General features: G+C 30.2%; 2 protein-coding genes across 3 annotated transcripts; both read right to left on the bottom strand.

Moving 5' to 3' along the window:
- Window positions 1-666: 666 nt before the first annotated feature.
- LOC137826678 (homeobox protein SBH1-like) lies at window positions 667-5,890 on the bottom strand. Of its 2 annotated transcripts, XM_068632749.1 has the most exons (5): window positions 4,735-5,890; window positions 4,304-4,569; window positions 3,795-4,047; window positions 1,578-1,807; window positions 667-1,147 (listed from the first exon to the last, which is right to left on the bottom strand). In XM_068632749.1, exons 2-5 carry the CDS (start codon window positions 4,532-4,534, stop codon window positions 950-952), a joined length of 912 nt encoding a protein of 303 aa, XP_068488850.1. In that variant the 5' UTR covers window positions 4,535-4,569; window positions 4,735-5,890; the 3' UTR covers window positions 667-949. The 2 variants fall into 2 exon arrangements, with proteins under 2 accessions (XP_068488850.1, XP_068488849.1); XM_068632748.1 differs by lacking the exon at window positions 4,735-5,890 and having other exon boundaries at window positions 4,304-4,576.
- Window positions 5,891-16,471: 10,581 nt separating this feature from the next.
- On the bottom strand, window positions 16,472-19,344 carry LOC137824414 (plant UBX domain-containing protein 4-like). Its single transcript, XM_068630054.1, has 4 exons — window positions 18,681-19,344; window positions 18,258-18,543; window positions 17,049-17,144; window positions 16,472-16,948 (listed from the first exon to the last, which is right to left on the bottom strand). The coding sequence occupies exons 1-4, from the start codon at window positions 19,145-19,147 to the stop codon at window positions 16,571-16,573; spliced, it is 1,227 nt and encodes a 408-aa protein (XP_068486155.1). The 5' UTR covers window positions 19,148-19,344; the 3' UTR covers window positions 16,472-16,570.
- Between the last annotated feature and the right edge of the window lie 3,840 nt (window positions 19,345-23,184).

Raw genomic sequence — 23,184 nt, 5'->3', positions numbered from 1 at the left:
CACACACACAACTAAACTGCTGCAATCCAAAATGTGAATCCCAATAAGCTATTCTGCTACTTTCTCCAAAATGTGAATCCCAATAAGCTATTCTGCTACTTTCTCCAAAATGTGAATCAATCATTTAACACATGTGAAACTCCTACATAATACCAATAGCAGGAACACAAACATGTGAAAGGGTCACATTTTGCTTGACTGATATATCTATTCCTATTTCTCTTTAGGTGTAGACATATGTTGAGTGTGCAAATTTTTTTTCCTTATTGCAAGCAACAACCACACTCAATCATCAAATCAACAAGGATGAGAAACCTTTGTTGCATTAGGCAACAACAAGAGATGAGGACCCACATACCAACTTGGTACACCCACAACATATCCAACACAAACATATTATCGAATTTATCTCATAGTAGACATCATGAGCAGGCATGTCTATCCAGAAATTTTACTGCAAAACTTAAACAAAAAGAACAGGTAAAGCTTTCATTAGTGTTGCTTACCCCAAGTGATGTGATAAACATGAATATTGATAGATGAATAGACACACACAAGACAATATGACACACACACAAGACAATATGCTGTTAAAAAAAACACACTGCTATTTCATGATAAATACCCTTTTGGTTTCTTTCATGTACATTTATATATGCACACGTATGAAAATAAAATATACTTTTCATTAAATTAGGAAATAAACACATACAGAAATCTCTAGTGATCTCCACAAACAGTGTAGATAATAGAGGATATAGTTAGATTCATGCACACTTACAAGCTTGCAGTTCAGTAATAACGTAGATTTTTCATTCTGCTTTCTACAATTTAATTAAGGTAAAACACGCTTCCATGACATATATCATACCAACTTGGAGACCTAAACAACTTAAAAATAGATAGGGTTTTTTGGCTCAGCTATTGGATATTATAGTAGAGGATTGTGTTAAAGAAGCATGGGCATGCCATCCATTGGAAATGGCTTGCACATAACATTTTCCATGTAGTAGTTAGTTGCATCCATCACGGCAAACTGCATATCCTCAGATGGCTTCCAATGACGTTTTCTCTGATTGATGAACCAGTTGTTGATCTGTTTCAGATCTAGGCCTGTGGATTCTGCCAGCGCCTGCTTTTGTGATTCCTGCAAATTTATCCCATCATATTCACCATATAATGGTAAATAAACCTTATGATTAACCAACACAACAATTTAAGGTTTCAACAGTAGAATTTATATTGCCAGAATTGTTTTCTACTTAACACCAAAAGCTACAGCACTATCAAATGTGTCCGCATTTTGGTGAAAATATAAAGGAAACAAAGCAATGAAATGATATGAATAGTTATTCACTATGTTGTACAACACTATAAAGGCATACTGTAGAAAGAAGTAGCATCACTCACATTCTTTCTAACAGACCTGCACTTTGTACTGTAGATTAACATTGGTTGAAAAATACAAAACCATAAATGACTAATAATTTGTGAGTTTCAATGATTAATTAAGAGTTTGTTTGAAACAGTTTTGCTGGTATATATTATTGTTTATAAAGGATGTAGAGCCTAGTTACCGAAGGGTAGGGCCACTTGTAATGCCGGTTCCACCAATCAAGCAGTTGTTGCCGAGCTTCCTTTGGCAACTTTCCATTCTTTTTCTTCTTCAAAAATTCCTTCTTGAGGCTCCCTAGATATCCACTATACTTGCGCAGAAGCTGGACTTTCAGTTCCCGATCTTCAGCTTGAGTGTCTAGGTTGTTTTCATGCACATCAACCTCATTCTGTGATGATGATTCACTTTGACCTTAATTTCAAATTGCCACAACAAAACGGAAGAAAAATTAAGAACTATCAGTAAAAATAGTTCATGCAAGAACTATAACCAAATACTGACATCAGAAATTGCATGGAAGTCATGATTACTGACATGTAACACTGAATATTAATTTAAGAATAATATATCAAATCATTCTAAATCTCATTACCAATTCCCTTGCTATATAACGTTTTCATTTTATATATCCTAGATATTAAATATATTAATTATTCATTTAATAAGTATGCTTTTTAATAAGTATTAAGAGCAATAGTAGAATAATATTATAGTATAATAACTCTAACATATGTAAGCTAAACAAACCATTCTATTAAGTATATATTTTCTTTTTCTGAAATATAAAATGCAAGCATTACCTAAGAATTGATTAAATACATGCTCAGAACTAAATTTGATTAACAATATTTTCTTTACTGCAAACTAGTTATATACTAAATGGAGAAGCCTGCTTAGAAAACAACTGCATAGAAGGCCATTCAAAGTGCATACAACCTTTACTCAAACAAGTTATAATATATCAGATATGGTTCACCAATAACTATAAATGTAACCCTATCATTCATCACTAGAGAGCATACCAAGTAGGGAAATAACAAAATAATCATGCACACATAATATTTACACTGGTTTTTTAGAATTGAGCTACAGAAGGAACAAATTAATTGACAAGAAAACATATGGCAACAGATAAGACAAGGAGTTTCCTTTTTCTACTAAGTTCTTAAAGGGGTCTTGAAAGAGAGAGCCATGCATCTAAATGTGGAGAGCAATTAAACAGAAGAAAGAAGAGGTGACAACTCACTGAGTATGAGTGAAATGATGAATAACACTAAGGTCACACGAACCAAAAAGAAAAATCTCTTTAAATAAATCCGGAAACCCATCAAGATTATCAATCAATGGGTCACTTACTTAAGCAGCATTGGGGTTTTGAATAAACTTTTCATCATTAGAATAAGAAAACAAAATCTCAATTTTCTTGATTTCCCCTCAAGCAGTAATTTGGACTCATAATCTTTTTTTCAAACTTTTTGACCTAATTCAAAGACCTTGGACCCATATAACAATCTTAAAAATACTGTAAAAGGTTTTAAACCAAGTTCTTTTTTAACTAATCACTATTTGTGATGAGAAAGGTCATTTGACTAACTCTTTTTCATCTAATTCACAAGATAATATATGATAAAAGTATAATTTTTGGTATCACATCAGTCTTACTGAAAAAACAGTTTCTAGTAGACGCAGGTGTGGTTTTCCTTTTTTTTTATTGGCATTATAATTGCACCATCAACTTCTGGTTATCATTACCCAACCAACTATTGATACTTAATACCAACATTAAGCTTTGAAAGACATGGCTGGCGGAGATCAGAATTATGACTAGTAACTCGTTCCCTTCGATGCTAGCAGCATTTTTCCACGGAGGGTTAAAGATTCTGAGACACATAAAACTACCACTAGTCTAAGGATAGCAAGTTAAACCACGATTCATCACTACTAATTTAGACTCTGACTAAAACCTGTCCACAGAGTTGATTTCTAGTAATTTCATAGTAAAACAAAGATCCGTGGCTGTGCTGCTATAAATCATTCATGTTACTTTTTTTCCACATAGGCCACACACGCATGGTATTCTGGGTACAAGGATGAGGTGATGTGGTCCCATAGAAGCTAACCATTATACTTCTTCAAAGAGTATGGCAATTTGATAATTTGATAGGAAGGTGAAGCATAAAGACTAGTTTGGCTTCCAACATCAAGACAAGAAATACCCTTCACACCCTTATAAGTACACGCGTACTAAGAAAAGATGGAAAAGAAGTGAATTATCTTCTCTCACACTGACACACTGGGTAGCTCACCAGCACCCACTTTCCCAAACAAGAAATCGTCCATAATTGCTCTACAGTACTGATAGATTTGTAGGAACAAATAATGAATTAAGGGTAATCACCAAAATCTGATGAAACTGCTAGGGCTTTGAGCTGACACTCAATTCTTGAGAAAAAAAGCATGGCTTCTTTAAAGGGTTTCGTAAGCTCTTGCTCATACTTAATGAGCATCTCACAGTAGGCCTCCATGAACTGGTCCAGGGCTGGATCTTCACCTATGGAACCACTTCCTGTCCTTCCTGACGATGCATTGATGGATTCACATTTGGCACACGACTCCTCTAAGCTAGCCACCACATCAGGAGGCGCTCCAACCTGTAAGCACTCAACTCATGCCATCAAAACAAGCAAAACATGAAAATAAAAAAAGAATCTCGAAATGAAAAACCACAACAGAAGGTCTGGATCTCATAATCCATGAAACAGAAATAGATGCTAGTGCAGTTTTAGTTTCCAAGTTAAAGAGTGCATGATCGTATACATATATGGATAACTTGTATTGAGAAGAAAGGGAAAGAAGCGAGTACTTATGTGAATATGTAGCAAGTAAGAAGAATTTAGAATTCATCACCTTTAGGCAATTGAGGTAAGACGACAAGAGACGAGGAAAAAGAGGATGTGCCATGATTTTATCCCTCACACTGCAAGTGTCGGTGGGGTTGTGGTGGGTGTAGTGATGATCCTGGGCGATGCTGTTGGTAGCGACAGGTACTCTTCTATCACTGCGCATTTGAGCACCAGAATTGTTACTAAGAGGCAGAGAAAGAAACTTCCTATTAGTTTCCATGTTCATCATGTCCATCTCAGAAAGCTCACTGCAGCTGTTCCCTCCAAACCCTATCATTGTTACAAAGTAAGTTGTGTTAAACCCTTGAAAGGAATGACCTCTTTTCGTCTCTCTTTGTAAAACCAATCACATGGTAGATATAGAATGCATTTATTTATTTATTTACAATACTATGTAATATTAACAGTAATACCACTAGCTGTATCTAGCTCTACCTCTTTGGCTTGGATCAGTTGTTCCTAGTCCCCACCTTACTGTTTTCTCAAAAAGAGCACTGCATATAATTGTCCAGAGAGTACTCCCGGAAATGAAGCTAAAAAATCTGAGTCTTTTTTTGTAGAAAACTCCAAAGAACCCAAATGGATAGTCAGTCAGAACAATAGGGATTTTTGGGCTCTTGGCTCTATAGCCTGTAAAAGGTAGTGGAATCAGATTCAGATTCAGAGTCCTCCCTTGGGAATGTGTAGTCTACCTTCCTCCTTCTGTGCATCAACAGTGTTGCTTCTTAGTCTCATTCTCTTTCTCTCTCTCCATCTCACACATAAACTCAAACACTACCAGTGCTGTGTGTTAAATGCAGGTGGAGACACAGAGGCTACACACAGGGTTAACGTGTGTCTCTGCAACTTAACTCAGAGTTTTCCTTCCCAATGAAAGATGTATCTGTGTGAAACTCACCCTCTTAGGTCTATGCACCACCACTGTTTATGCGTACTATATTGTTGGCTATCTCTCACTCACATCATGGAATAGAGGAGAGAGAAAAAGTGCTTCACTCATTCACAAAAATTAAATCACAGAATAATACATCATCATCTATGCTAATCATATTAGTAGTACTAAGCACGTACTTATAGCTATGCTTCTTAATTAACTTATATCTGCTCCATTTTTAACATGCTTAAGTATCAAAATATTCTTGAAAAGATCGGCAGGATTTACACATAGATATGTATAAGAAGTAAGAAATAACTTTTGATATAAAAAAGGATTAATCTGTGACCATCTAAGAACCTTTTAATAAGTACTGTGTAGATTGATATGTATACATTTTTGGCGAGATTGTTTGATTGGAACCCTAGCAAAACTTAATGGCTGAGAATATAACACAAAGTGCAAAAAGCTGTTGTTTGGTGATGAAAGTAATATAATAATAGTCTTTGGTTTGGCTTTAGAAATTGTAGGGGTAGTGGTGGGTGTGATTGAAAGGAATCAAACATCAACCGTCCATTCCATGGACATCTATCACCCATGTGATATTCCTTTGGGGAGATATTGGATCTTTTTGATCTATATGTAATATCTCTCTCTCTATCAGACTCAGACTCACACACTCACACACAGCATACAATGATACAACACACAAACACCACTTTTGCTTTACTATGATGGAATTGGTATATGTTAGCTAGGCACTAGGAATAGGAATAGGATGGTGGGAAAAATGAGAGGAAGACGACACCGTTTTGTAAATTGGAATCCATGCAGAGACACACCTATGTCAGAGGGGTCATGTCAATCTAATCAAATATAGAGGGAGAAAAGTGGGTTGGAAGAGGTAGACATAGCAAAAGAAGGCCATGTTATATAAGATGTTGCCCTCTTTGTGGGACACTCCCTCCGTCCCTTCCTTTCAGTTTTTTCACTGTTGCGTTTCTTGCCTTACCCTACACCAATCATTCACAATTTGACATTTTTTGTGTTATGCTTGTGCATGCTCTTTTCTTTTCAATCATCTGCATATACTTATCATCTACTAATCTCCATTTCACACATTTTATCATCATATTATCTCGTTTAATTCTAAACTATCATTTCTCTTAATAACTTCATTAACTCTTAATTGCTGGAATGTATACTAAACATCATTTTTATCAGTTAACAGTATACAATTTTTTTCTGTCACAACACAGATGTAATACACTTTTTTTCTTCATAAGACACTGTTATGTTAAGATAGAAACTGCATGTGTATATATCATGAGAGATTCTGGTGATGAATTTGAGTATATACATTTATAAATATTAAAAGTTACCATTGTGAGACACTTTTAGTGAATTTGAGTGAATTAATTAATTAATTAATTAATTTGAATTTTATATTATAAGATTAATTTAAAAAAATGTTTTTGATACATTATACCTACAAATTAAATTAAAAGAGTTATGAAATCATAAATTATTGTTTAGATTTAAAGCTTGTTTGGTGCAGTTGAAGATAGGTCCAGAAGAGAATAAATCCGTGAAAAATAAAAAATGAAAAATAAGTGTGTTTGTTAGAAGAAAGATAACAGGAGAAATAAAAAATACAAATAACAAAAAAAAAATCCTCTACAAAAGCAATATGGAAAATCATTCTCATATTTTTACTCTGTTTAATTTTTTAAAATAATTATATTTTGCTCCATTTTCATTCATTTAGAATCTCATATTTTGTTCATCCTTATCCAACACAGATCATAAATGTATCTCTTAAACATTCCAGACATGAATATAGGGCATGAAAAAGTGAAATATAATATGTTTTCTTTTAATATTAAAATATTTAAATACTAATAGTAATAATAATAATAATATATGAAGATCCATTTCTGTCAATGTAATACACAAGTTAATAGTTTTCAATTGGCTAACTTTATCTATAAACTCGTGATTGGATCAAAAGTTCGTATTTCATAGTTCATTTTTTAAATCATATTTCAGCTAATTACTACTGTTTCTATTACATTAAAAATTTATTTATTTTACGTTATAATGTGTACAAAACAAACTTTTCATAATAGTTTTAGAGTGTAATTGAGATTAATTTCTCAAAAGGTACAAGAAAAATAAAATAAAATAAAAGAAAGGTCAAAAATTAAAATTACTTGATGTGCAGGTTAAAAATAAATATTTAAATATATATATATAACTTATTTATTTTACTTTTTCCATTTAGAAACATGTATGGAAATTTTTCTCCCCCCACAACGTTTTTCACATGCTAGTTTCGCAAACATTTTGAAAAACGTTAACTTTCACCTTTTAGTATATTATTTTTACTTTTATTTTATCATTGACTTACGTATAAAATTTATTTTCAGCCATGTTTTACATGTGCAAGAATTATTATGTTTTTTTTTGTTTATTTTCCTTCCAATGTAATTTTTTATTTCAATAATTGTTTCCACTGTTTTATTCAATAAGATATTGATAATTCCAAAAGAGATATTTTGTTTAACCCTTATAATTTTACAATATTTATTTTATTATTTTACTAATAAATCTAAATATTTATTATTTTCCATTATTTATATAATCCTATCCATGTTAATTAATATATTAGTTAAATTGTAACACTATTAATTTTGTTTTGTTAAAAAAAATAAGATTTAATTATAAAATATATTTCACATTAGTTCAAATATAAAATCGACATATAAAATATTGTTAGGATATTTATTTTTGTGTTTAATATTTTTAGTTTTTTATTCTCTTTTTATTTTTAAGATTGTGTTTGAATTGAGGATTGGAAGTATCAGAAGTGGATGTGTGAGGATTTCAGATGAAAGTATGAAGAAAGTTAATGTGTTTGGATTGGAAGAAAAATTTATTAAAGTGTGTGATGTGAAAATTGTGAAAATGTTTTTATTGTGTAAAATATAATATTAAAAATTTATCTTTGTCTTTAAAACAATAAAATAATCAAATATTAGATATTTTTATATAAGTTTGGATGAATTAAAATTATTAGTAGTATAATTCGATATAGTTTAACAATTAATTTTTGAAAAAATACAAGTTATTTGATGAAAAAAATGTAAATAGAATTATTATATTTATAATAATAATTATTATATAATTTGTTTATTATAAATAAATATATATTTTTAATGAAAAAAATACAAAAACTAAAAATTAGGGGTGACAAAGCGGGCGACTTGCATATAGGCCCGCCCCACATACAAAATACGGACTGATTTTCATGACTCGTTTTTTTGTTTTTTAACGCAAAGAAGGAGTGAAAACAGTAACGCAAGCCACGCGGAGTCGCAAGAAGCTAACGGCGACGCTGCAAAGGAGAATGCGTCATTGTCATTGTTGTCAAAAGTCAATTAATTTCTTTTTTTCGGACTAACGGATCAATCTCGTATTTTTTTATCGTAGATGATGGACCGACCCGCATAATCCGATGGCGCAATCACCATTGCAACTCCACCAATCACCACCACATCTGCAGAATTTGATAATCACTAATTAAATATTATCTGAAATCTTGAGTCGAGAAAAAAAAATTCACAATTTCACACCTGTTTTTTAATCAACAATAATAAATTCATTAGATGATCACTTCGATTTTCCAACCCATATAATTATCGTATTTACAACACATCATATAAAATATATCTTAAAAAAACTCATTTTACGTAATCATGTATAACATGATAAAAAATTATAAAAACACATTATATCAAGATCAAAAGTATAGATATTTTCTCTTTTATCCTTCAAACCTAAAGCTACAAAAACATTTATCTTTAAATCTTTTTCTACTTAAAAATTATGCATTTTTAGATGGAGATGACCAAAATCACATATCTAAAGTTGATGTTTATCTTGTTTATATTAAAAAAGAATATTAAATAATAATTAAATTAAAGATAAAAAAATAATTAATTTTATATTGACTAAATTAGATATTAACTTAAAAATTAAAAAATTATTTATATTTAAAATAATTTTTATTATTAATAAAAATTATAAAATATTTTTATTATTGAAATTACTTATTTTAATTTTAGTTACTAATATTTAGATTCTACATGTTTGGAAGATTAATAAAATTAATTTAAAATATAAAATAATAAGTAATAAAATTTTAATAAGTAATAATTAAATATTAATTTAAAAACTTATTTTAGATATTAATAATTTTTTAAATTTATAAAATAATTTTAATTTAGTTAATTTATAATTAATTATTTTATTTTTAAAATTATTTTTACTTAATAAATTTTTTAGTCAAAAAACATCTTTTAAAAAATTATTGGATCAGATCCCCTTTATAATTGCCACACGTAGATATCAAAAGATTATCAAAATTACACATATAGACCTCTAAATAAAAAAGTTATATCTTCTCAGTATATGTCATGTGATATGTGATTTTTCAAAAAATATATCTAACAGTTATCCATGTGTTGCTGGTAGGTTTATATAACATTTTTTTAAATATTTATGATAAATTGCAAGTTTCTATACACGAAATTGTATATTTTATTAGTTATTTTGTTAGGAAAATAATAATTAAAGTCAATAATTAATTTTAAAAAAAATCAATTTTCTATGTTAATTATGGTTACAACAAATATAGACATTTTATATCTTTTAGTATTATAATCAGCATGAAAACTTAATTTTACAGTATAAATGTTAAAGTTTTTATTATTAGTAATTGCATTGAAACGTGATTTATTTTATCAGTAATTTTAACTACATAAAAAAAGTTTACATTTTGTACAGTATATGCATTTATACTCATTTTTCTAAACCAAAATAGAACTATTAGTTTCTCTACTGTTAATATTTTATATTTACAATATTTTAAGCATTACACTGATTAACATAAAACTATAGTTTACATCAAAAAATTATATAAATAACTATTCTTTATTAACTTACATTTGTCAAGGTTTTGACTAATAACAATATTTAACATAAAATCTAATTAGTCAAGTTATCAGTTTTTTCTATTCACCACTCATTTTTAACTATAAACTCACTTTTTTAATTTTTATTTAATTTTTTCAAGGAATTTTAATATAGTTTATTATATTATATGTATATTTAAATGAGTTTTCCTATATGATTTTTATAAGACTTTTTTTGTATTTTTCGTAAATTAAGATTATTAGATAATGTTTATAGTGAATTTACTTTGATTATTCTGAGCCAACCATGCAATGGCATGTGGTCCACAGAATAAGGCAGAATGAAAGGTGAAATTATGTAGAAATATAATAATAATGTCAACTTCTCTCAACAAATCTGATTCATAATTCCCTTCCAACAGATACTGGATTGGATATCCATATACGTTTCATAAGTGCTTTTAAACTTACTGTTACTAAGAATGTATTCTTCCAAGGATATTATTAAATTCTAATAGGTATAATTTAACTTCATTTAATATTATAAAATTGATTCCTAAAATATTTACATCTAATTATATATTATAAAACGTTAATTCGTAGGCTATGAAAGGTTGATATATATGATGTTAACAATAAGTTATAATAACTTATTATGAAACGTTATAAAAAGTTGATATATATGATGTTAGTAACCAATTATATATTATGAAACGTTAATTCATATGTTATAAAGGGGTGATATAAATATGATCTTAATAACTAACTATATATTATGAGACGTTATAAAAAATTGATATATATGTTATTTTAATAATTAATTATATATTATGAAACTATGTTATAAAAGTTTTATATAATTAATTATATATAAAAGTTATATATATATATATATATATATATTTATAACTTTCAATCGTTGTCGGGCTATTGACAATGTTTGTCATGACCGTGAATGGAAGTTTGTGAATTAATTTGTATGGATGTCTTTACGAACATGCACGTTAAATTTTCATTCCATGAATTTTAAATGTGTGTTTTTCGCCTTCTTCTTACTCAACTACATCCTAATAGTTGGACTTCTATGGAAGTCTTTTGTGTTGTATGTAAAAATGAAGAAAAAACAAATTAGGAGATAAGGAAAGAAATTTACATACAACGCGAAAGGTTTGCATGGAAGTCCAACTATTAGGATGTAGTTGAGTATGGGCGACATTAAGAAAGCGAAAAACAAAAATACCCATTTGAAATTCATCGAGTGGAGATCATCTGACGTGAATGTTCGTAAAAAGACATTCATAAAAATAAAATAAAAAATCATAGGCTTCACCTTTACCTTCATGGTCATGACAAACATTGTCAATAGTCCGACAACGCTTAGAAGAAATAATTTTCTCAATGGCTTCAGGAGAATAAATAGAGACATTAGACAAAAAAAAACTACGAAGGGCTGAAGTATAACAATATCGAGAAAATACTCACAAACTCTATAATCAACCCGTTCATATTCATAACCAAGCCGAAGACTCCAATTTTCTTCTGCCCTCTCGACTCATTCTTCAGCCTCAAGATCTGGAACTTCCTCGCTCGAATTTACACCAACACAAACTTTATTCTTTACAAGTGATACTGTGGTAGATGAAGCCGCAGAATGAATATTCCTTGTTATATCCTCAATCACTCTCCCGACAGCTCCATTACTCATGCTCGAAAACCCCAAATCCTCATCAGAATTGGAACACAGCTTGAAGAAGACACAATACCTTATAAGAATGATTACAAATATTTATCGGATACAAAGATACAAAAGTAGTAAGAACAGTGGGGTAGGGTGACCATGAAATTGATATTTATAATGGTCAAAAACCCCTTCCAAACGAAACAACACAAAATTTGAACTGTTAAATTTTAATGCATCCAATGGCTAAGGATTAAAAGCGCTTCACGTCAACATCAAAGTAATTATCATGCACGCAAAATGATACAATCTTTTCTTACAAAGTGCATTTAATACACAAAATCTCTAAGACAAGAATATTAAATGTCATGTTCAATTAAAAACTCTGAATATTTTTTATCCGTATTTCGTCTTTTCGAAATTCCTTATGCCTAGGGGCTAGTGTATTGGGTAGGCCACTAGGTCGAAAGATCGAGAGGTCGTCAGCATAATGAAAAGATAAATTAAAATAAATAAATAATAAATGAGGAGATAATGTATCAAAGCCCAATAGATAAGCCTAAAACATCTATTGAATATCTAATAATTGTAAGGTGCAAAGAGTAAACGTCCAATTAAGTCAAAAGGCCAACAAGTGAGCATTATATATAGATGATCTGCTTAAGAGGTAGGTACATTAATTTTTATCTAATAATTTAACAAGTAAATTCTGACTTTATCATTAGAGTCCCTTGTAGGTACACCCACCCACCCGAGAGTTGATCCAGAGCCCAGAAACCGAGAGTTGAACCGGATGAAACAAGACAAGTGAGAGCCCATATCCTGTAATCGAGAATTAGCCCAAGCCCAAACTAGTGGATCTTGTAACCGAAAGCCCCAATATTGGAGTGAAAGTCCAAAAATACTTAGAAGTGAAGAAGAGTGCTAATTGTTTTTAAGGCCTTGTAAAAACAATACCTATTATTAAAACCTATATACACATGAAAAAAGAATAGTTCATTAAGGAAAATATTCTTTGAACTTTTAAAAATACCATTTATATATATATATATATATATATATATATATATATATAAAAGATGGTATTTTAGGGGGGGTGGAGTTATAATAAGATAAGATTTTATTTTCTTAATATTAAAAAAATGTTATGAAAAAGCTCAAAATAAAATTTGAACAAAATATTAATTTGGGTTGGTAACTAATTAAGTTGGATTGTTTGTTCTTAAAATGTAAAAAGAAAACTCAAATAAAAAATAAATATTTACTTATTCTGTGAAGAAAAAACAGTGTTGTATTGGACGGTTGATAGTTTCTGATAATAAGAAAATGTTAGCGAAATAATAAAATTAGTAGTTAGTTTATTAGCAGTCTTAAAACTTAATACCAAAGAATAAGATTTCGAAGATGGTGACATGGGAATATTATCTTTCACAACTCTTCTATTTCATTACATAAATAACAACCAACATTATCATTTAAGCATTTTTTTTCACATACCATTATTCTTCTGAATATTTATCAGCTTTAACAGTTAAATTCTATTCTTTGAAGCATTTTTTTACAAACTATGAATATTCTTTATAAAAATCAATCTTCTTTGAATCGGTACTTTTTCATAATACAAATATCTCTCTGTAATTTTTTTTGACACAACTATCTATTTATGACTTTAACTTCACAAAAAAAACTTAGTATCATTTGAAGAAGCACACCTTTTAAATAGTATATATTTAATCTCTAAGAATGTTGTAAAGAAGAATAATCTTGCATTGTTATTCTCACACTTAGAATGATTCATGATTTGGAAAGTCATTAAATTAAAAGTAAAAAAAAAAAGTTATAAAATGTTATCTAAACATATTGATATAGCTTTAATCATGTCGTTATTTGTTATCACTTTTACCAACATCTGTTTGTGGGGCTTTTGTTTGATCTGAATTTGCGAATCACTTTTCAGAGACAAAAATATAAAAGCTGTTTATGCGTTTTCTGGGTTCTCTTGAGGTTCAACTTTGGACTTTGCTATTTGAACCCCCTCACTGCTATTTACAATCATCAATGTTCTGCTTCTTACTACAAAGTTTTAAGGTTAGTTTTCTTACATTTATCATACACTACTTTTCATTCATTTATTAGAGACTAATTTATATTTAAATTTTTTAATTTTAACTTTTAATTTTTTCCTTTTATTTTTAAACTCTCTTTTTATGATTCTGAATTGATTATAATTTCTATTTAGTGAACTGTTTAAAAAATGATTTTTTTTAAATAAAATAATTACTAATTATTGGATATTAATTTTTAAATATTTAAAAATAAATTATGTCAAATTAGTGCCTATATATATAGTATACATCATCATAGTTCTTATATTCTTTCACAAATCCAATTTGTTATATTGTTTTTAACATTATGCTAATTATACATATATATATATATGTATATATATATTAAAATAATTTCATTTTAATATTTATTTTAAGAAATATTATACACCAATATATAGGATTATCACATTAATGGTGAACAGTGATATACGTGAACTAAATTTCATTTTTTTCATTAAAGACAAAAATGTTTTTTTATCTGTTGAAAATGATACATTAAGTAACAAAAATCATAATCTAAATAATAATAATTACAAAGATCACTACAAAAAAATTAATAAATAATAATTAATTTTTAAAAAATTAATTAATTATTATATTAACTAAATTAGATTCTAATTTATAACCTAACCTACAAAAATTATTGAAATTTAAGTAGTTTATATTATTAATAAAAGTTTACAAGAATTAATTATCAAAATTTTAATTACTACATATTTTAAATTCTAAACTATTGATTATTTTAAAATCTAAAATTGTTAATAGGTAAAATTAATACCAGTTTAGAAATAATTTTGTAAATTTTTATTAATAATAGAATTTTTTTAGATATTAATAGTTTTTTAATTTATAAAATAATATCTAACTTAATCTAATTAATTATTTTTTATTTTTAAAAATTAGTTGTTGTTTAATGATTTCTGATAGTGGATGTAATAAAAAAAAATTATCTTAATTAAGATTTAAAAAATGGTCCATTGTCATAATTGTTTATCATATTATCAATTTTTATGTGTAATTAAGTTGTATCAATTATATTTGTTTACAATACGTATTTATAATATTAAAAACTGTAAGAAAATATGCAATTTGAACCACCCACATATACAATCTAAAACTTTGAAATAAATTATTAAGTGTAATAGTTTAATTTATTTTGTTATAAGTATAATTATTTAAAACATTACATGTATGCATGATGAATACTAATTTTTGGTGTTTAGTAATAGTTGAAGTATGCCAAGAAAAAAGGGTGTTTGAGAAAATAAAGTAAAATAGAGTGCAATATAGATATAATAGTGGAGGAAGGAGTTATTATGATTGGTATGAAAACAGCTTCAATAAATTTGCAAGTGATTATTGGATGAGGCTATGAATACAGCAGAAAGTAAGTAAAAGTTAATAGCAGAAAGCAAATGTGGCCTTCTGGAAAAATTTCACCAACTATCTCATTGTTTCTACTTCACCTCTACAACATCAAACCCTCTTTCTATTGTCCTTTTCCGTTTTCTTCTTCAAATTTATTATCAAACAATGATGGGGCTATTCATCTAACAACTTTTTCCTATGCAGGTATCCTCCTTGGCTGCAGTTTGTATCAACTATTTACACTTCTAACTATGATAATACTGTTGCCCAATGAACCAAGTATCAAAATTTGGATCTTAATTCCATATAAATATTGTGTATGCTTCATGTGATTACATTCATATTGATGGCATGAAATTAGGAAGTAAGAAGATAGTGACTAAAGTAGTAGGTAGCTAAAAAAATGTTGGCACCATATTAAGGAAATGATTTAATTTTTCTGTTTTATTCGGGAACATGGCCTACTGATAAGTTGAACTTAACGTTATCCAACGCAACTAGCTAGGGCACACCTGTTTCTGGGCCTATAATTGAACTGTTTGCATATCACTATCAGAGCCTTTTTTCAATATTGGGTTCCCCTCACACTTTCCGTTTCCTAGTGGACCTTCTCTCTTAGTTACTTTACTTACTGCCACTTTTCCTTCACAGGTCAAACATCTCACACCAGTTAACCAACCTTTGTCCCCTTCAGGAATCCTATATAAAATAATATCAAAGATAGACCCAACACACATAAAAAATAAAAAACAAAGTATAATTGGGAATCCTATAATATGAATACCAAATATAATAATTAGAGAGTAAAAAAAAGTTAAAACTGAATTTGAATTGATCGGCACAAAGTACGCGGTCGTAATCAGTGCGTAATTGCAAAAACAATAATTGTTTAGAAGAAATCAACATAAAAAAAAGACAAATACATTTATAATTTAGGCCAGTTCAAAATTTCATAAGAACAGACATGACATGATCGTAACTGGTGTCCATGTGACGATCCCGTATATAGTAATTACCCTAGTTCACAAACTACAATTTGTGAATAAAACTCAACACTAGAAAAGTAGAGGGTCCTTGTAATCAGAAATTATAAGTTACGAGGTTATTGTGATCGTATAATAATTATCTTATAAAGCAAATAAGGAGTGGAGTATACTAACAATGAACATTTCATCAAATTCACTAATAGAATATACGTAGATCAATCAATGTTTAGACATAAGAATGATAATTTTCAAGTCCACTGGAAATAAATCTGGTAAACAACCTACAACTTTTGGATTACAACTGAGTTGGCTATACCAGCTTGTTCTATAGACTGGTCCAAATCAGTGAGTTGTTTGGGAGGAAAACCCATTGCCTGAAGTTGGTAACTTCTCACTCCCCCAGGTCTTGATGCATCAATGAATGCACGAACATCTCTGATTGTATGGTGGTGATTGAAGCGAGAAACCATGCGTGTGCCATCGGCTAACCTCAGCTGGATTGATGTTATTGGCTGTGACTCATCTACAACTAACCCCAATGTTGGCAATGGAGTTGGCGAAGCACCAGTTGTTTGAATAGGTTCCTCACTGCCGGAGCTTGGGCCACCTAAGGTTCTTCCAACACCTTGGAAAGGAAGATGGCGTGGCTTCACTGGTTCCTGCATATAAACATTGACAAAAGGAAAAAAAGAAAGGTAAAAACCATGTATAGGACAGCTAACAAATCCAAGGCTGAAGAAAAAATAGAAAAGGGCGTACAGGATAGTCTTCATCCCGCCTTGTGAGGCTGACATGGACAGTAGTCCTTCGATCAGCTGGTTCAAGCTCTTTGGGACATACAGACTTCTTTATGCTCTGTATTGAGTTAAAAAATTATAAGCATGAATAATTCTCAATCAGAAGACAAGGATAACCTTTCACAAGTTGCAAGTGGTGAAAGCAGGAACTTTCAATAAATTTAGACTACACAACAAAAGAGTTCTATTACCACGAATTGAAGCTCATTTTATGACCTAAGCTATTGAGTGAGATTCTATTTGGATAAACTTCTTTACAATTACAGGAAAAGAAAATAAGGTGAAATTAATTCAATTCTTCTTTTATAAACAAAAATAAACTTGTGCATTGTTATCAATTGCAGACTATGAAAAATGATGGAAAACAAACAATTCGCTATAATGTAGAGCAAGCAAGTGTTGCAGGCAAAAATGGTGGAAAGCCAATAATCACTATATCATATATTGGATAATGTTGCATGCAAATAGCAGAAGTTGCATAGTTGTTGAACTATATGATATATCAATTATACATAAATAAAAATTAAACTGTAAGTAAATCACAATAAAATGTAAAAAAATTGGCATAAAATTAACTCAAATATTCAATTGAATATATATACGATGGAGATGAGAAGTGGGTGCAGAAAGCAGAACACATGCCATAACCACGACAATCGTAGCAGCCGCAATAGCAAACGAAATTGCTATCACAGATCCCAGAAACACTGCAATGCAATGCAACAGTGATACCACAGCGGCTATTTAATAGCATTGTTTATGCACCTAGGTTACCCGAAAGTTAAACAAGAGAACTTCTATGAAATCTAACTGTATAGGATATTTCCAACTTAAAGAAAAAACCTTAAATTCATTTCACCGTTTTTTTTAAAATTTTCTTGTAAATGCTAATGAAGAGGCTTATCCAAATGCAGTACAAGTAATAGGAAAAAGCTTACAAAAATAACAGGACACGATGTGGACAACGTGCTTTTTAAACATATTTCAATAAGCTCTTCAGAACAGACTATAAAAATAGACTACAACCAATAATTACTCAATGAACACTTGTTCCATAAGCACTTAGTTAAACCATATACCGAAACGCACATGCACCCTTTGAAGATGTTCATATTAATATAAAAGACATGAATAAAAGCCTACGAAAAAGAGATTTTAGTGGATCATTTACCTCGAGAAATGGCGCATTTTGTGGATCATCCAGCCTCCTCAAAGGACCATCATTGACAGAGAACCCATTCCTCCAAAACGTGACAGTGTGAGTAACTTCCTCTAAACGCTGAGAAACAGACGGCACAGTTTCACCAGAAAGCAACCTCGCCGAGCCACTGAAACTTCTCGCCTGCGAAGAGTTTCGAGGGTTCTCAGGAGGCGCATCAACAGCAACATCCCGAGCTTGTTGGAAAATATCATCCACACTATTGTTCCCTTTAGAAGGATCTCGAACAAGCATCCCACTGAAAATAACGTCAAATACAAAAAAAAAAAAAATCAAAATCAAAATTCCAATGTAAATGCTGCATTAGATCCCACTCTCTCAAAAGTTCATAATTTCAAATTTTCAATCAATAAAATAAACAATTACTTTATATACCTATTTTGCCCGCCAGTGTAGTACTCGTCAGGTTGGAAATCGGGATCGGAATCGGAATCAGAGTCACGAGTGGAGTATTTCAGATCACCTAGGGTTCGAATTTTGCCTTGGCGACTGGAAGAGGGTTTCTTGCCCAGAGACCTGCGCGATCGGAGCTCGTAGGGCGCGCGCGACGGTGAGGGAGTCGGCGAATGCGATGGGGACCGCGAAGGGTAGAAATCCGGAGAGTGAGAATCGGAGGGAGGGGAAGAGGCGCCTGCGTTGGGGTTTGGAACAACGTCGTCGTTTTGAGGGATGCTTATAGGGTTATTGGCATTATCGAGGAATGTGGAAACAGCGGCATCTAGGTCAAAATTATGGCTTTCGAGAAAGAAAAGTGCTTCTTCTTTGGAAGAGGAAGTGATTTCACAGAAAGAGTGTACCATAGCAGCGGCGTTACCATCGGGATTCTCTTTCTCTCCTTCCATTTTTTTCTCTCTGCTTTCACTTCCTTCTTCCTTCTTCTTTCTCACATCACAATGTCCCACATTGAATATATACGCACACTACCTTACTCGCAAATTCCCAATCATTCATACGACACCGTTTTCACCCTTTTCGCTTTATCTCTTGCGTGAACTGTTGGGAACTCAACCCAAGTCATCATGCAGATATTTTCGGAAATAAATTGTTACTAAAAAATCTATTGTTAAGAGTATATTTTGGAAAAACATTATTGGAAAGAATTCTAACCACTTTATCTCAACATCAAAATATATTTTAAAAACATATGATAAAAATATATATCTGAAATTTAGGGTATTTTAAAATAACAGCTGAAACTTTTAAAACACTATAATTGTTTATCATTAATCTCCTGATCAGACACACACCTGGCTGTCCGAGACCTGGTCTACGTGATCGAGACTAGGGAAACCTGGCCGAGACCCTAGAGACTTGGTCGAGACCATGAAATCTTGGCCGATGCGAGGGGAATCACCCTGGCCGGCCGACCCATATTACCGATAAGGCTCAAACCAAGGTCAGTGAAGTTAATCCGTCATTAAGAATTAGGTAATACAACCTAAGCAGATCCACTCCGATAAACCGGCCCAACTTAAGTCCATTAGAATAATATAAATAACACACATTCCAAGAAGAAAGGTACGTAATTTATTACTGTTCACCTACTAGAATACCATCATCCGCTTTACTGACTTGAGCGTCAGAGTGCCAAGGAGAAGCATAAGGACAAGAAGAAAAGCAGAAGGACGAGAAGAATCTCAGTTCATCACCCAACAACCTGACCGACCGAAAGAAGGAGAAGAAGACTTCAATAGTTCTCTAGATTTATCTTCCTATTAGAAACAATAATTATATGTATTTATTATCATTTTAGAACATGTTTCGAAAACATTTATTTGTATTTTTTTAGTTGAGTCAATCTTAATTTACAATTAATTCTCCATTTCAAATCTCGATTCATCAAAATGTTGTTAGATACTTTAATTATATGTGAATATTTTCCAACTATGATTTATCTGAGACAAATCTTGAACTTTTAAGGTAAACGTGAGATTATATGTTTTAAAAGAAAAAAGGTAGCACTATTTAAACTATAATTATTTTTTTTCCAAATGTAAATATGAGATATATATTTAAACTATAATTTTAATTATATAAGACAAGTAATAGATAGATTTGAGAAATCATGAATATTTAGTTATATTATAGAAAAGTAGCAAATGTTATGAAATATTAAGAAGCGGTAATAGATATATTTTAGAAACCATGAATTCGTCCCTATAAATTGTGCAATAATAGGAAGATAGCAAATTTTGTGTAATACTTAAGTAATCAATAATTTTTTGAAAATATATTTTTAATATATTTTAAAATATTAAAATCAATATATAATTTGAAGTCACATCAAGAAAATAATATAATATAAAAAAAATCAGTAAAAAAATAAAAATAATAGAAAGTAAGTTCAGTGGTGTCCTTTACTTTTTAATGAATATTATTCTTCAACTATTTACATTATATAAAACTACATCATATTCTTTAATCTTATTTCAACTAATTAATTGTACATTATATATTTTATGTATATTCATCAATAATAAATTCTCTTCAAACGTATGTTTTCAATTCATTAACAAATATTTAATCTTAATTTATATATAACTCAAAAATATAAATATAGAGATGTTCCATAACAACACAATTTTCAGTTATTTATTATAAATTAAAATGCTTATTCTTTGGGCATCTAATAAGAATTCTTAAAATGTATAAATATGAGGATTAAATTCTCACCCTTTTCACTGTTTTTATTCTTCATTTTGAATACTCTGATCTCTTTTTCAAACATGTATTTCAGTAATATATTATATTTATAATCGGTATATATATATATATTCTTGGATTTTTAATATTATTTTTTGTTTTTTTTACTGATTATAATTTTAAATTTTTTGGTATTTTTATCTCTAAAATAAATGTTGATAAAAATTTATAATACTAAATTTTGTAATAAATTTTATTAATTATCTCAATATTTTTATCGATACGAAATACCTCAAAAAGATATTAAATATTTTATTTTGATATGTATAATAAATAAATATATGATAGTACAATAATAAATATAAAAATTAATATCAAACTTATTTAATGAAATTTAATACTTTGGACAAAATTAGTGTCACGTTTTAAATTAATCATTCTTTTCAATTTAAAATTGGTGCTTCAAGGGGTCGTTTTCTTCAACTTTTGGCTGATAAAGTCAAATTGAAGTTAGCTTCTTGGAAAGGTAAATCTCTTAGCATGATGGGTCGGGTTCAGTTGGTCAATACAGTGATTACGGGTCTTCTAGCTTATAGTTTTAATTTGTATAAATGACCTGTTTCTCTTCTTAAGCAGTTGAAAAAAGGTATAGCTTATATTTTCTTAAGCTTGCTTGGAACTTTGCTTATAGCAACAAGCCTTGGTCTTTGCTCTTGAAAGCTAAGGTCCTTAAATCAAAATACGAGTTTCGAATGGTTTATAGATCGTCATCTCTTTGGTATGGAATTAAGCAGTTTTATTCTACTATACTTGATTATACTTCTTGGACTGTTGGTACAGATTCTCTTATTAATTTTTGAAATGATAAATGGTATGCTACTACTTCTTTAGCAAATATTGCAGGATTATCTGATGGTGTTAGTATTCCGGATACAGTCTCTCAGTTTTGGACAGGTGGTGATTGGAATATTCCATTGTCTTTACAGCAGATGCCTCATCTTTTTAGTCATATCATGGTTAGGACGGTACAGGATATTCCTAATTGGATTCTAGATGAGTCTGGTCGTCTCACTGTTAAATCAGCTATGACTTTTTTCTTGGATCCAGGGGTTTCCTGTGGTTGGGGTAAATTTATTTGGTCTTCATATATTTCGCCTTCCAAAACTCTTGTCCTTTGGAAAGTTTTTCATGGGCGGTTTCCTACCGATAAACATATTCAAAATAAAGGTTTGCATATTTGTTCTATGTGTATGCTTTGTGAAAAGCACGAGGAATCTATTCAACATTTATTTTTTGAATGTGCTAATGCTTTGCGTATTTGGAGTTGAGTTCAACACATTTTTCCTACTTATCATTTCTCTAATAAGGATGATCTTCTTTCTTTTATTAATAGTGATGGTAGTCTGTAGGTTAAATTGATTAAGCTAGTCGGGATAACTTTTTCTATTTGGATGATATGGCTTATGAGGAATTATGCTCGTTTTCAGGATAAGATTGAGGTTTCTAAGGCTATTTTGGTTATTAAAAACTTAACTTGTCTAGTAGGTAATTTGTCTAAAGCTTAAATGAAGAATGATATGTTCGATTTCAATGTGCTCAAGTTTTTTGGTATTAACACTCGTACCGGTAAAGTTCTACGTCCTCTTCCTGTTAGATGAGAGTTTCCTTCATCAGGTTGGGTTAAAATTAACATTGATGGGGCTGCTAGGGATATCCTGGTCTTGCTACTTGCGGAGGTATTTTTCGTGGAAGTATGAGGAAATTTATTGGAGCTTTTTCTGCGTTTCTTAAAGTTCAGTCTGCTCTGATTGTTGAGTTTTATGGGGTTATACATGCTATGGAGGAAGCTCAAAAGATGGGGCTTACTAATGTCTGGCTGGAATGTGATTCTGCTTTGGTTTGTGCTGTGTTTACTGCTAGGACAAATGTTCCTCGGATGCTTCGTAATCGATGGAATGCTTGTCTTAATTACTGTGGGAAAATTAGATTTACGGTTACTCATATTTTTCGTGAAGGAAATGCGTGTGCTGATAAATTGACTAATTTAGGATTTTTTCATAGAGAATCTTTTCTTTGGTATAATAGGCTTCCACCTTGTCTGTTCTTAGAATTCTTTATGAATAGGTATAATCTACATATGTATCGTTTTTGTTAACATATGAGTTTTGGTCTAGTCCCCATATTTTTGTATTTTCTTTCTTTTTTCTTTTGTTTAATAATACTTTTTTCATGTGAT

Source organism: Phaseolus vulgaris, chromosome 8 (genome assembly GCF_000499845.2).
Source record: "Phaseolus vulgaris cultivar G19833 chromosome 8, P. vulgaris v2.0, whole genome shotgun sequence".
In the NCBI taxonomy this organism is placed as follows: domain Eukaryota; kingdom Viridiplantae; phylum Streptophyta; class Magnoliopsida; order Fabales; family Fabaceae; genus Phaseolus; species Phaseolus vulgaris.
The sequence above is the reverse complement of the archived record's forward strand: the minus strand, read 5'-3'. Positions and strand labels throughout refer to the sequence as shown.